This window comes from Cyanistes caeruleus, chromosome Z (genome assembly GCF_971803275.1).
Source record: "Cyanistes caeruleus chromosome Z, bCyaCae1.hap1.1, whole genome shotgun sequence".
NCBI classification, from domain to species: Eukaryota; Metazoa; Chordata; class Aves; order Passeriformes; family Paridae; genus Cyanistes; species Cyanistes caeruleus.
This window is the reverse complement of record NC_141732.1, coordinates 43,007,425-43,022,124: the sequence shown is the minus strand read 5'-3', so window position 1 is coordinate 43,022,124 and position 14,700 is coordinate 43,007,425. Positions and strand designations below refer to the sequence as shown.

The following is a 14,700-nucleotide window of genomic DNA, read 5'->3' as shown; positions in this document are numbered from 1 at the left end:
GGAACATATTGACACGATATTTTAAACCACTAAAGCAAGCGTTGTGCAAATGGGTTTCTCTTGGATCAAGTTCCATGCTCATGCAAAGACACAGGTTATTCTCTACCCTATTACTCTGCTTTACAACTTTCCAGGTATTTGATTCCCACTCCACTGGTCATATCCTCTTTTCCCCTTTCCCACCACCATCTTTACCTGCATTTCCATGGCAGGGAAGGTTGAAACTAGTTCCCTTCCAATCCAAGCCTTTCCATCATTCTATTTTATACATATATACATATATATATATATTTATATGTGTATGTGTGTATATATATATATATGAATATGTAAAAATTACTTCAAGAATAGGATCATAAAATCCAAAATTCAGTATTGCACTAGTCATTGGTTCTTACTATTAGTCCATGAAAAATTTGAAATTATGCAGGCTGCGAGCTTGCTGCACTGGTAGGTGGGATATGATTTTGGCAAGGGGGTAGTTTTTCAGCAGCATCTAGGTAATTACACTGAGACTGTAACAAAGATTGGCTGCATTTAAAATCAGTCAGGAAATCCTCACAGAAGACAGGATTTATCTTGGAAATCAAATGCCTCTATTGGAGAGGGAGGTGAAGGACAAGGTATTCTGATGTTTAAAGGGGTTTTTTTTGTTTAAAATGAAAAGCACATTTTGTGCATTCTTAGGTCTGGATTTCCCTTACAGCATTTTCTTAAGAAATTTCATCTGTATGCCAGACTAGACTCTGAATATTAAAATTATGTGCTTACAATTACTTTATTATTACAGTATGATTGGAGTACTATTATAATGCAAGTGGAAATCATCACTGAGGGACAGTCTTACATGCAGATATTATGGCATTTTTTAGAACAGCTTTATTTTCCTTTTGCTCTCAGCCAAAAGACACTCAGCAAGCACTTAGTAGAAAAGCTTCTGCAGTGAATATGGAGAAATTCAAGAAGTTCGCAGCACGACGAAAGTGGAAAGTAAGTCATTCACTAACACATCAGAATGTCAGTGACATACAAATGCAGTAGCATTGCCTGTTCCAGGGAAAGGTCAGCACATTTAAGAGTGGAGAAGAAGGAAGAAGAAACACGTTCTTCTGTCACTGGGAATAAATTAGGCGCTTGACTATGGTAATATGGGAGAGGACTTCTCTGTTAAGGATCTGCATACAAATGCTTGTGTGTTGACTGTTTGCTTTGTGCTTCTGCTGGATTATAAATAGCAAGAGTTGAAGTTTCACATTCAATATAAAAAGCAGATGGGGTACTGGAATCAAACTTCATTTTGTTTTGCTAAGTCCTTTGAAATCTCTGCAATAGCATCGTATCAGAATTTTCTAAATTTTTTTACATACAGCTTTTTTCTTATTATTTTTATAAAGCAATCAGTGCGCTTAATATCCTTGTGCCAAAGATTATCAAGATCTTTCTTGTCCAGAAGTAGCATGAGTGTCGCTAGAAGTGATGATACTCTGGTAAGTGTGTTCTTGTATATTTAGAATGTTTTATGACATATGAACTTTGTCAGTTTCTAACTGACGGAAATATTAGGCTCTTGAAAATTTGCATAATTAGCTAATCTCATAAGTAGGAAGAAATAGATGTTCAGGCTACAAAGATCAGTTATCCATAGTTCGATCTTCTGCATCTTGAAACCTTGAAATTTATCTTATCCTGTTGAGGCTGATACCTTAGTTTCTTGCTTTTGAAGTTTGATTCATGAGGACTTTTTTTTACTGTAAAAATTGTATGGTGAAAAAGTGTTATCTGAATTTTACTCATCATTTACATCATCATTGTGTAGACTAAAATAATATTCCTTATATTTCTTTTTTTTTTTAACTAAGTATTCAAAATCACAGTGACCATTTTAAATCAAGTGAATACTAGACAGTGTCACAACAAGCAGTTACTTCAGGAGGAAATTCTAGGGTTGGCCAGTATTCAGTTTGTGGTACTAGATATGACTAGAGTTGAGTAGTTAGGAGCAATTGCTGTATGTTTTGTAATTACAAATGTTTGTAAATCCAAAAGCATTTTTCTTAGCTTACACTACAAGTTTTAATACACAATTCAGAAATTCCCCATGATCAGCAAGGAATGTGTGTTAATATGTTTATAGCTGGGGAATATCATCTTTTCTATGCATTAATAGGATCAAACCTCAAAAATTCTGCAAAGCCCTTTTCATGCATACTGTCTTCTCCATGTCCCTCCTGTGCAACTCCATGCTCATGTTTCCACTTTTTGCCCTCTTATCTTTTGGCTTCTGTGCTCTTTGTTCTCCTCTTGCTCTCCTTTCCCTGCCCACCACCCCCCCCCAGCTTAGCTATCTCTATGCCTTTTAACGCTGGATCAGCATTTCACACCCGTGTTCCAGGAGAAAGGATTTACAGTCCAATGTTAGTGTCCTAAAAAAATCTGAAACCTCAGGAGAGAGGAGGTAAGAGCAGTCCAAATAATGGGCTCTGTGAATTTCAGCTCTTTGAAATTCTAGTGCAGAGGAGAAAAAGAAAGCTACACCTGCAGAGGTATCTAGGCTTATTACTTAGGTTCTAGATTTTTAACTGATCAATTTGAATAGATAAAAGCTTGAACCAAAGCACCTCTCCTGTGGATGACACAAAACCTGTTAACTTGGTTGGGTTCCTGGCCTCTTGGGTCTTTTATCATCACATGTGTGCAAGGAATAATTTCATTTTATGCAAGTATTGCTTCTGTTGGTATCTATCACCTATTTTTCCCAAGAGGAAAAAAAAAAAATACACCTAATAGAAGAAACCTGTGTGGAATCTCAGTGAGTAACAGGTTTGTGTGCAAAGAAGAGGGAAGCATATTTTACTAGAAAACATGTGGGGGGTTTGGTGTAGGTTTTCAAATAACATGAATACATGCTAGCCATATGCTTCACGAAAGATTACAACTTGAAGCTGAAGCACTCTTTTAGAAAAAAATATTTTAAAAAATTTAGGGTTTAATTTTATTTTTTTTATTTTTTTATGTCTTGGCAGCTCTTTAGATATGGATTTTTTTTTTCTTAAAGCTAACAATTTTTCTTCTTTCACATTTAATTGCAAGGATGAGGAAGATTCTTTTGTGATGAAAGCTATTATTCATGCCATCAATGATGACAATGTTCCTGGATTACAGCACCTTCTGGGATCTCTGACAAATTACGATGTCAATCAACCTAACAAGGTAGTGTGGGTCTGTGTTGAGGTGTGTGGGGGACAAGCTACCACCCTGTTGAATAGAGCAGTGAGATTGTAAAAGAGAAATGTAACACCTGAAATGAAAAGGCAAGGGAATGGGAAAAAAAATTCTACCTTTTTTCCTAGGAGAAATTTTCATGTGCTTTGTGTTCAGTCTTTTCAAGATACATTGAAATGGAGCCCAAATTGGGATTTTTTGCCTAGGCATTTCAAAAGTATAACTCAAATCTATGGTCAGGAGCTGTGGTTTATCAAGTATAACCTTCACTCCTGGCTGCAGTTGCTGTTGCTTGTGGCAGATGATAGATAAAGATGGCAGAATACCTAAGAATAACCAGACTGATAAAACTGACTTTGCAAAGCATTGATAGGAAGAGAAGCCAAAAACTGCAGAAGTGGGTTATGTAAACATGTTAGATGGTGGTGGTCATTTACAGTAATGAAATTGCTTGTCCACTACAGTATTTCAGTGCATCAGCAACATCTCGGAAAGTGAAATGGGACTGCCCATTAAAACAAAAAATACAGTGATTTCTTAAATGGTTCAAGACAAGGTCACACTTTTTTGCGTGGTTATAGTGACCTTCATTCCAAAGTCCTTTCAGAAATAATCATGAAGAGCAATATAGAAGTAAAATGTGTGTTATTTTACTGTGATGGAGTCTTGAACCATTTAAGAAATCACTGTATTTTTTTGTTTGAATGGACATTCCCTAGATGTTGCTTATGGCTTGTGTCTGAGGTGGTGTAGGCCGCAAAGAGATCGCACAGGGGAATGTTCTTGCCAAACAAGGCTAATAAGAGATAAACATTAATATTCCTAATTTAAAAAGCATAAATTTACTGTGTGATATATCATGAATTCATCTCAAAAATATGAAAAATTGCTGTGCAGTACATTTTATTAAACAAAGAGATAAATTATTTTTTTCACACAGAATTTCCTGAAGACTTGAAAATAGAAATCCAGAAATGCTATTCAATGCCTGCCTTCTATTCCACTGTTTTCTTAATCCTTCAATAATTACTTATATCGTTCTTGCTTGTATTTCCTTATTAGCATGGAACACCTCCACTACTGATTGCTGCTGGCTGTGGAAACATTCAGATGCTTCAGTTGCTTTTAAAGCGTGGATCTCGTATTGATGTTCAAGACAAGGTTTGGGTTCTGCTTTTCCACTGCTCTTTTTAAGTTTTTCTGTAAAGTTAGCAGGAGAAAAGCAGTTCAGACCAAGTGGTACTGGATATTAAAAACTCTGAACTGTAGATCCTGTTTTCTGTCTTCCACTGCCAAATTATAAGACCAAGCTTTTAGCAATGTCATTTGTTACTAATACGCATCCTCTGACTTTCATCACTTTATTAGCTGAAATAATTTGAATTATACTAATCTTATATTGTAGCTCATGCTTACAAAACCACATCAAGTAGTTCAAAGTAGTGATTACCCTAAAACTAAATAGTGAACTTTATTTAATATAGAATAATAAATTAATATTTTAGCTGTGGGGAATATTGCAAATAAAACTACAATATATTTGATGGAGGATATGCTTTGTAATAAGCTTTTTTCCAAATGTGCTCTAACAGTTCATTTAAAGCAAGCTTGAAGAACTGTGCTTCTCCATCTAATAGATGGTAAAGCAAGTAGAAGAAAGGTTTTTATCTCATGACTGTTCTTTCTAATGAGCTCCTTAACAAGAGAGAAGAGGATTATCCTTGCAAGCAGTTAGTAATCCTGTTAATTATCCTTGCATAGAGAGGTTTTTGTTGTCACTATTGGTATGTAGAGTTGTTGAATCAATATGAAATTTTTTTAAAAGTGAATTGTTCATATAAGCTTGAAAAGCTTTTCAGTGTCTCTGTGTACACCTAAGTGCACGTGTACCTCAGGTGAAAATCCAGAATTAGGATTTTAACTCGATCAATAACATCTGAAATGAAATATTTTTGACAGGCTGGATCTAATGCAATCTATTGGGCTTCTCGACATGGACATGTAGAAACACTGAAATTTCTCAGTGATAATGAATGTCCTTTGGATATTAAGGATAAGGTAAGAAAAGAACTCCTTTTTCACACAGATGGCCTTTTCCTATAACTTTATCTTAGAAAAGAGAGAGGTCTTTCAATTGAAATGGTTTTCAGCCAGGTCATAATTCCAGTAATTTGACTGGCTTTTTTAGTGTGGTTTTCTAAGTTGACGCATAGGGCCGTGATAAGAGAGCTTTAAAGGAGCTGGATGTACTGGTTATTTTCCTGACAAATGCTAGCCAAGTGTGCATGTTAAATGTGGTGGTGAGTACATGGTGGGTAGGTGGGGAAGTACAAACCTAAATTAATTTTCACTTGAAGACTTGATTTCTCATTGGAACTCAGGGTGAAATCGTGATTCGGTTTTTCATTCCTCTTGATTGAAAATCACTTTTGCCTGACAAGTAAATTTGACTGTTATTAAGTTGAGTATAAGGAAGCATAACAATTTATAGCTGATGAGCACTTACCTTGTCTTTGGCAGTGTTACTTGAGCAACATATGCCCTAGAAACTAGTTGCTGTTAAATTTTTATACCATAGCAATGATTTTATACTAGCCAAAGCTTCAGTACAGAAGAAATTATACTTGTGAAACACAGTTTGTTTTGTTGAGGGAACTAATGCAAAGAAAGGTACATTGGGAAAATTGTTGACTCCTGATAAGGCTACTAGGATAAAGATTACTCTCCTAATAAAAATACAGTTTCTGTTTTATATAATTTCAAAAAAGAAAGTTTTGCAAATAGTTAGACATAGTGACCAAAATGCACCAGGGTATACAAACATGTTAGGCCAGCTCCTTACATTTGAATAAACAGGGTAGGGGGGAACATATGGAAATATTATGAATAGAAATGGGACATCTGTTTCAACACAATTGCACAAACAGCTTCCTCCTCATACTGCTCAGAAATCCTGTCATGACTGTGATCTGAAACAAATAAAGTAGGGAAGTAAGTTCTGGAAAAAGAAAGCCTTTGAAGAAATAACCTACCTGCCAGGTGGTGGTGTGTCTGTCACGTACAACCAGCTTGTAAGCTCTGCTGATGGAGCTGTGTGGCTGGGCAACGGAGAGGGAGGAGAATCCCATGCCGGATTCAGGGCATTCAGGCTGTACACGGTGTACAGGCAGTGTGTATCATGGTGTGACACAGGAAATGACACTGGCATGCTCTCCTCTAATTGCAGTCTGGGGAGACCGCTCTCCATGTGGCAGCTCGCTATGGGCATGTGGATGTGGTTCAGTTTCTCTGTAGCATTGGATCCAATCCAAACTTTCAAGACAAGGTGAGTCATGAGCACTGTCTGCATTTTTTCCAACAAATAAGGCTTCATACGTGTGGTCAAAACTTCAAGTCTCACTTTTAGCCTCTGGCATGTCTGCAAACCAGAATTATGAAGATTTTGATAGCTCTTAATAGATAAAGATTATGTGAAAAACTGAGAGTGCTATGAAACACAGGTTCTCTCAAAAATGAAAGCTTAAAAAGATGGATAAACAGCTCCATGAAGGTGTGGGTGGTGGTGTGTACTTTGAGTTTAGCTAAAGAGTTTTATTAGTTTTTGCCTTGAATTCTGCTTGGTTTTAGCAGTCATAGGATTTTTCTGCCATGATGTCAAGTGACTGATTTTTGTGTCAAGGACTCATTTTTGAAAATAAGGGGTGGTCTCAGGAGGGTTTCTTTAGAGGTCTGAAGGAAACAAGGAAGAGAAGGCTTAACAGAAAAAGAAAATCCATTTGACCCATTGTGTGAGAGTTCCACAAGCCTCTCCAAGTGCTGCATCCTCTAGGACTTCCTTTCCATAGTTTAAGGAGACCTACACTGAGGGAGGACAGGACATGTTCTTTGTCTGTTTCTTCACACTCAGATTTGTACAGAAACCTTGAACACAGTCCAGGTCCTCGGTTATTATCAGCCTCTTGTCTCCTCTTTGATATTTGCCAGGTACACAAAGGATATCTCATTTCTTAGAATTTGACAGAGCTACTTCTTTTAGTGGGTTTTAATTCCCCCTGCTTTTTCAGTGGGCTACTTTCAGCATGTTTTTGTGAAACATTTGAGGTTTTAATGTTGTTCCACATAACTGCTCTCACGTACAGTGAATTGAAGTTGAATATTTCGAAATTTCTTGGGTTCAAGCAAAAAACAAATTAGTACTTCAGTCACAACTGAACTCCAAATGCAGACAGTTTCAAAGGCTTGTTGTGATGTGTCTTTAAGGACTTGGGTCTTTAGCTATCTTCACTCCTAGAACTTTGGGATGTGCTTTCTCAACATGGTAAGCAGAGTAACCTGCCTCAAACTGCTGGCCTAATGTGATTTGCATCTTCATGGTGATCGGTCTGTTTTAGATGCTGGATTAGTCACAGCACCCAGGATGTAGAAGTGCTTTGTGAACAAGGGTCTGTTTTCAAGTGAGAGAACCAAGATAGTTAGCCTCAGGATCATGGATAGATTTGAAGTAGGATTGCTGACATACAAGGTAATCACTTGTATGTCAGCTGAAGTTGTTCTTGGTTTTAGAGTGTCAACATTAGAAATTACAACATCTTTTTATAAGACCTATTTAGTAGACTGTCTTTTTTTTTTTTTTTTATACCATCTTTTTGTATTTTTAAGTTGGCAAATTGTCCTTCCTGAAGTTTGGATCAGTACTGTTTATTGATTTTCTATGTTAATAGGAAGAAGAAACCCCACTGCACTGTGCTGCTTGGCACGGCTACTACTCTGTTGCCAAAGCACTCTGTGAAGCAGGTTGCAATGTGAACATTAAAAACAAAGAAGGGGAGACCCCACTCCTGACAGCATCAGCTAGGGGTTACCATGATATTGTGGAATGCTTGGCAGAACACAGGGCTGACCTTCATGCAACAGACAAGGTTAGTTATGTTCAGAGATCACAGGGGCGTGTCTCTCAAGTACTTCATTTGAGTGCTACAAGTCAGCGTTGTTTCCACAACGTGAATTTTCGTAGCAGTTCCTAAAGGGCTTATTGATGACTGAAATAGTCTTTAAGGTTGTCCACTGATGATTATTATTCCATGACCGGGTTTTTGCTGATCTATTATCTCCTTATCATTTATCACCTCATGAGTAACACTGAGAAATTGCAGGAACATTTGGTTCTGCAATTGGCAACAAGTTGTTAACTTCAGAGAAAAAGATGGATTTGTTGTTGGCCTTTGATTACTATGGACTGGATAAACCACACCCATTTTAAATAAGAACTATGTAAAAATATGACTCTGTTTGATTCAGAATTAATTTTTGTCTTTCGTGATGTAATCCAAATAAATAAATTTGGATGTTCGGTGCTTGTATTTTTGGTATGGCTGGCATTTTAGCTACCTTTATTACTAGTATTAACTAAATAGTTATTAAAGTAACTTCAGAAAAAAGTTTTCACTTCTAAGATAATTTTTTCCAGTTACATTGTCTTTTTAAGTTGTTTCACAGAGAGAAAGCTCTGTCTTTAAAGTTACTGATCAGAAAGCAGATTGCATGACTTTTGCATCACTAACTTCTGTCTAGTAAACATTAGAGTTTACAATACTCAGCTGGTTGTTACTGTTGAGCACTCTCCTTCCTCTAAAGATGTTAGAAGAGAATGTGCAATTGTGTTTCATCAGCTCCACTGCAGAGACCAGTGTCATAACAGAAATTTGCTTTTATCTCATGACTTATTTGTTCTGACAGATACGGTGCATCTCCCTGCCTCCACCTTCAAATTAAAAACCATTGTGATTCTTGAGGCAAGGAAGATGCACCCTGTTACTTGAGATGGTTGTGACTTAACTAAATATTTGGATTTTTAGCATTCTCACAAGCTGTCTCTTTATTTCAGGATGGTCATATAGCCCTGCACCTTGCTGTAAGAAGATGTCAAATAGAAGTAGTTAAAACTCTCATCAGTCAAGGATGTTTTGTAGATTTCCAAGACAGACATGGGAACACTCCTTTACATGTGGCCTGCAAAGATGGGAATGTGCCTATTGTGATGGCACTCTGTGAAGCAAACTGTAGTTTGGATGTCACTAATAAGGTAAATGGAATATGTATGCTGAACTACATTGTTTATTAGCTCACCTGTTGCATTAGGTCACCTTTCTAAGTTCACTGATATGAAAAATCCTTGGATTTTTCTGTCTCTCAGAGTGGCCAAATAAGTATTAAATGACTCACCCTACAAATTTACCAAAGTTTTTTTTCAGTTGAATAGATCATTAAACATCCAGGAAGAAAGAACTCAGGTGAATTATCACAGTATATTTTGCCAACACTCTTCCCTAGCCATTTAGCTTTGTGTTATGCAAATTACATCTAGGTGCAAAAGAACAGATGAAATGCATTGCAGCTGTCTTTGATTTCATAGGTAACATTAAGTTATGCACGGAATTGAAGACTGGTATGTTTTCTGCTACAGTGTTGTAACTCTAAAAATGGTGATTGCTATGATTATTGGTAGATGAATGCCAGATAAAACTGCAAACACTCTGTAGCTGGTGTAAGCATTTTCCAGGAAGAATATTTCATTACCCATCCCTTAATTTTGAGACACTAGTGCCTTTATTGTTGCATCTGTTGTGCTCATCCTGCAGTATGGGATAACTAAACATAACACTTTACAGGTTTATATTATGTCTTTTATCCTGGAGGTCTTTAAGAGAAAAGTGAGCTGTTTCAGGAAACATTCCATATATATAGTTTGAATAGGTCAAGGTCAGTCACTCTGCTGTCAGGCTGTGGTGCTTAGGGCTTGATATTTACCCCTGAATGTCTTTCTCTGCCAGATTTAAATTTTATATATGCTAAAATGTTTAAAAGTTACTTATAAGAATCTTTATGTTGCTATCTCCAATTTCTTTGATTCAGGTATTTTAGCTTCTTTGTGGTTTTTTCCTGGAATAGTACCTATTCTAGCAATAATACTAGCATATAATATTCTAGCAATAATTTGCTAGTTAACACTTCTATTTATTACCAAAGCACTTAGATTGTATTAACCAGATAAAGAAAATTACCAAGTTTTTCGAGGACTGTCTGTGCAATCACTTTTGGTTTCAGCAATTAAAATCATCAGCTGTCTAATAAAAAAAAGTTAAAACAGTGAGGTCTCCAGTCCTGCTTCTCAGCTTAAATCTGATTGACTAGGCAATTAAATCCAGATCCACAGATAAGAGCACATTTTTGACAAGTTGAGTTAATGGACCATGAGGCTGTTGTCCTGTTTGCTAATGGAGAATGCTGAGCTGGGATCACCACCAGCATGCTGAGAAAAAATATTTAACCTTCAAATGTTCAGTGGCTGTGGGATCACGGCTACAGAAGCATGGTTGTAGTTATTATTTTGCCATTATTCTTTTAGGAGTAATGTATTCTGGAGAGACTTTTAGAGTGCCCTTTATTTGAAATGGTGAGTTTGAGTGTTATTAAATAGAGAATCTTAATTTTTACTTCTCCTCTTCAGGAGCAAGCCCTATATTAACATGGCATTAACAAAACTAACTTCCATCCTTGGTGCAAACACTTGGCTTTGCCCCACATGTGTGTAATACTGACAGAAGGCACTGTTTGTTTCTTTCAGAGATTCAGCACAGTAGAACATCACATGCATTTCTTTAGAATCATAGAATCATGGAAGCATTTAGGGTTGAAAAATAACTGTAATATCAGAATCTAACCATTAGCCCAGTATTCCTAAGTTGACCACTAAACCATGTCCCTAAGTCCCACGTCTATATGACTTAAATACCTCCAGGAATGTTGACTCCACCATTTTTCTGAGCAGCCCATGACAGTGCTTGACAAGCCTTTTAGTGAAGAAATTTTCCTGATATCCAATCTAAATCTCCTCTGGCACAACTCAAGGCCATTTCCTGTAGTCCTGTCACTTGTTTCATGGCAGAAGAAACCAACACCCAGCTCACTACACCCTCCTTTCGGGCAGTTGTAGAGAGTGATAAGGTTCCCCTCAAGCCTCCTTTTCTCCAGGCTATACAACCCCAGCTCCCTCAGCAGCTTCTCACAGGGCTTGTGCTCCAAACCCTTTAACAGTTCCATTTCCTTTTCCTGGCCATGTCTCAGCACCTCAATGTCCTTCTTGCCATGAGGAGCCAAAAACTGAACACAGGATTTGAGGTGTGGCCTGACCAGTGCTGAATGCAGAGGGACAATCACTGCCCTGCTGCTGCTGCTGGACACACTATTCGTAATACAAGCAGGATGCTACTTGAGTTGAGGTGTAGGGTTTGGAGGAGCCTGAGCGTCTTTTCAGATTCCAGTTATCAGAAAACTGGCTATAAATACTTCTTTCAAGAAATAGCTTTATGACTTTGTTTCTGATTGTAGACAGAAATATATTACTTCATGCTGACTTCTTTCATTCATTCTTTTTATTTCTTTGGGTGAAAGGGGGAGATATTTAATCTCCAGTAGTACTTGGATGGAAGTAGAACCCAGAGTTCTAAAGGTTAAGGAATTAGTGTTGTTTAAGTGTTCTTATTTAACTAAGTAAAAAGGCAAATAAATTTTCTGGAATTAAAAGACATTATCAAATATAGTCAATTCCTCCACAGTTGTGAGGAATTTAGCTAAAAAAATCGTTTCCCCATTTTTTAAATAGTCGTCTAGCCTTTGTTTTTAATTGCACTTTCAGCAGTTGTGCTTAAGCTGCAATCAAAAGTACTTTTTCTTGCAGTGTTAGCAAAACCATTCCTGTGTATCAGGTATGTATAATTGTATAATATGTCTGATTATTACTCAGAACATTTGAAGTAAAGTTCTTTGACTAATATAGTGACACTTCTTTCCTCATTTTAGTATGGAAGAACACCTTTACACTTGGCAGCAAACAATGGCATTCTTGATGTTGTCCGGTACCTTTGCCTTACCGGTGCCAATGTAGAAGCATTAACCTCTGTAAGTACTGAGAGATGCTCTTCTTCTTCTTCTTTTATGCATGACAGTAGAAAAAGAACTCACAGAGAGGAGTAGGAAAAGGACATTACATTTTGAAATTTAAAATAAAGGCTGTTGTATGTCATACAACATGCGTGGTATTTGTTATATCTCTCTTGTCTACTTGTTCCCTTCTTCTAAATGAATTTGGAACTGATTATGGTATAGAACAGCTACCACTTCATCTACACCTAATAATTTCTTTGTCTAAGAATTACTTGTATCATTGTGTTTTCTATAAGCACAGTGAGTCACTTCACAAAGATGTACGTCATTTCACATCACATTTGAGAAACATACAAATACACTGTATGCATCTTAAATATTTTTCTTGCTTTAAGGGGGTTAAAAAGTTCTGGTTTTATGGTGGGAGATGTGTGGTTGCATGGATGAGTGAACTAGCATGAGAGTATCCTTGTAAACTAAATCATTCATGTCAGATCAGCCAGCACCATTGCTTCCAGTTAGTAACACTGGAGGCATTTTTCATTCTCAGTAAGGTGAGAAGAATCCTCCTAATGACATACTCACAGCAGGAATGAAGTGTCCTTCGTCCTGTGCACGCTAAATTATAGACATCATGCATTACATGTGTTTTGAACAAACTAACCATGATTTATTTTCAGATCCAGTGGATCATTTTACATTGCAACTCACTGTAACCAATGTATTCTGCTTAGAAATAACTGCTGCTGTGTATGAGGAAGTCATGTTGTCATTAGATTTTAGTTGAGTTTTCAGAGTTCTTATTCCTAACAAATTATTCCTGAGATGGCTGAAATGGAGGGGGGAAAAGAAGAAAACTTCTGTATCAGTTGCTCTATGCATTTGGTATAATATAAAGTAAATTTTAAATTTTTTTAAAATTTAAATTTTAAAATAAATATTTAAAGTAAATAATATAAATTAATTTTTTGTGTTGTTTTCCTCTAGATTTAGCACTGCAGTTTTGTCTTTTAAGCACAGATCTTATGTAGGAGGAGAATGCAAAAAAAAAATTGGAATTGTAGCTTAAACAAGTTTAGGACTTAATAATTACTTTTTGGTAACTACTGGATTGTATATTGTCACGTCCCCTATTAATAATAATGAAATGTCCATGCAGTGGACTTGGTAGGATGCTCTCCAGATTTCCTTTGTCACCCATTTTTTGTCTTTTTTGTTGGTTTATTACATCCCATTGTGTATATGTATTTGCACTACTACGTACTGTAGAGATGAGATAAAAGAAAAGGGTGATGAGGGAATTGTTGAGCTGTTGCACTTCATTTGTGTCATATATGACAGCTGTGTTGTTATAATTGCCTCTGTGGACACTGTCCTTCCAAGATAAAAGTACATTTTGTCTCTTTCGGTCAGTGTGAAGGACATAACAAAATAAATAGTGCTGATACTAAATCTACCAGGAGCAGTACACTGAATATCCATAGCCATCCATTATTCCAGGAGTGTGGTGGCAGAGAGAAGGGAAAAGGAGAGGACCAGAGAGCCTTGCATGTTGTGATTTTAATATTTCTGTTTTGCATTGGTTTTCTAGAAGGCTGTTAAACTGTTCTGAAAAGTTTATTAACAGCTCTTTCTGAGCCAGTGCAGTAGAATTAATGGCCTTTTTCTTCTCTTAGTATGCCATTTCTGAGGAACTAACTTTTCCAACTCCATTTTGTAACTGGGCTATATTATGAATTCCTTGCCTTCTTTCTGATTTAAGCCCATTTTGGAACTAGTCTATTTTTAATTTGATTGCCTGGATGGTGTTTAGTGACCTCAGAAAATCTTCCACTTCTGGAGTATACAATTATTTCACATGTTTAAAAATTGCCCCAAAACATCTGTTGTGCTCACTTGTTAACTGGCACCATGTTGTTGGATTTTCCTCATGGAAGTTTCTAAACCAACTTTAAAATTGTCAGATTGATTAAAAACTTTGGATGCAGATGCTTGCAAATGCCATTTGAACTCAGGATCAGCTCTTGCAGCCTATCTGATTTGCAATATAGGGAGCCAGTCAGCAGTTGTAACGAAATATTACCAGTGGGTGCAAAATAGGCTTTCATGGATCCTGTAACCAAGCCCTTTTTATATGTCAGGTTTGTTTATCTATTGCTATACCAGTGTGTAGATAATCTGTATTTTTCAGGAAAGACTAAAAATAACTTGCTATTTTTCTTGTGTATGTATTTTTTAATTCTTTTATCTGAGATAGTGAAATAAGCAAAGTACTCCTAAATTAGTTACCTCTTGCCAAAATTTAGAACAGTACAATAGTGTAAGGCAGCTGTAAGAGTCAAAGTAGTGGGCAATTTTTCTTTTAGTCTTATCAGTATTAAACTGCTGATCTGTGAAACATAGGTAACTAAATGACAAGACCAGACTACTGAAGGCAGCTTTGTTTCTCCTTTTAAACTTGCTGGTGCAATTTAAACTGCATCCCTTACAAGTTTCTTTTTTTCTGGAATCCTCCAGTGGCTGATATGATGCTAT

General features: G+C 36.6%; 1 protein-coding gene across 3 annotated transcripts in view; it reads left to right on the top strand.

The window, feature by feature from the left end:
* DAPK1 (death associated protein kinase 1) overlaps positions 1–14,700 on the top strand; it is an 85,922-nt gene that overhangs the window by 55,719 nt on the left and 15,503 nt on the right. For all 3 annotated transcript variants that reach the window (XM_086868363.1, XM_086868361.1, XM_086868362.1), the window contains exons 10-18: positions 901–990; positions 1,395–1,487; positions 3,091–3,210; positions 4,285–4,383; positions 5,182–5,280; positions 6,449–6,547; positions 7,944–8,141; positions 9,107–9,304; positions 12,082–12,180. In XM_086868363.1, coding sequence (XP_086724489.1) covers positions 901–990; positions 1,395–1,487; positions 3,091–3,210; positions 4,285–4,383; positions 5,182–5,280; positions 6,449–6,547; positions 7,944–8,141; positions 9,107–9,304; positions 12,082–12,180 — 1,095 coding nt within the window. The remainder of the gene's footprint in view (positions 1–900; positions 991–1,394; positions 1,488–3,090; positions 3,211–4,284; positions 4,384–5,181; positions 5,281–6,448; positions 6,548–7,943; positions 8,142–9,106; positions 9,305–12,081; positions 12,181–14,700) is intronic.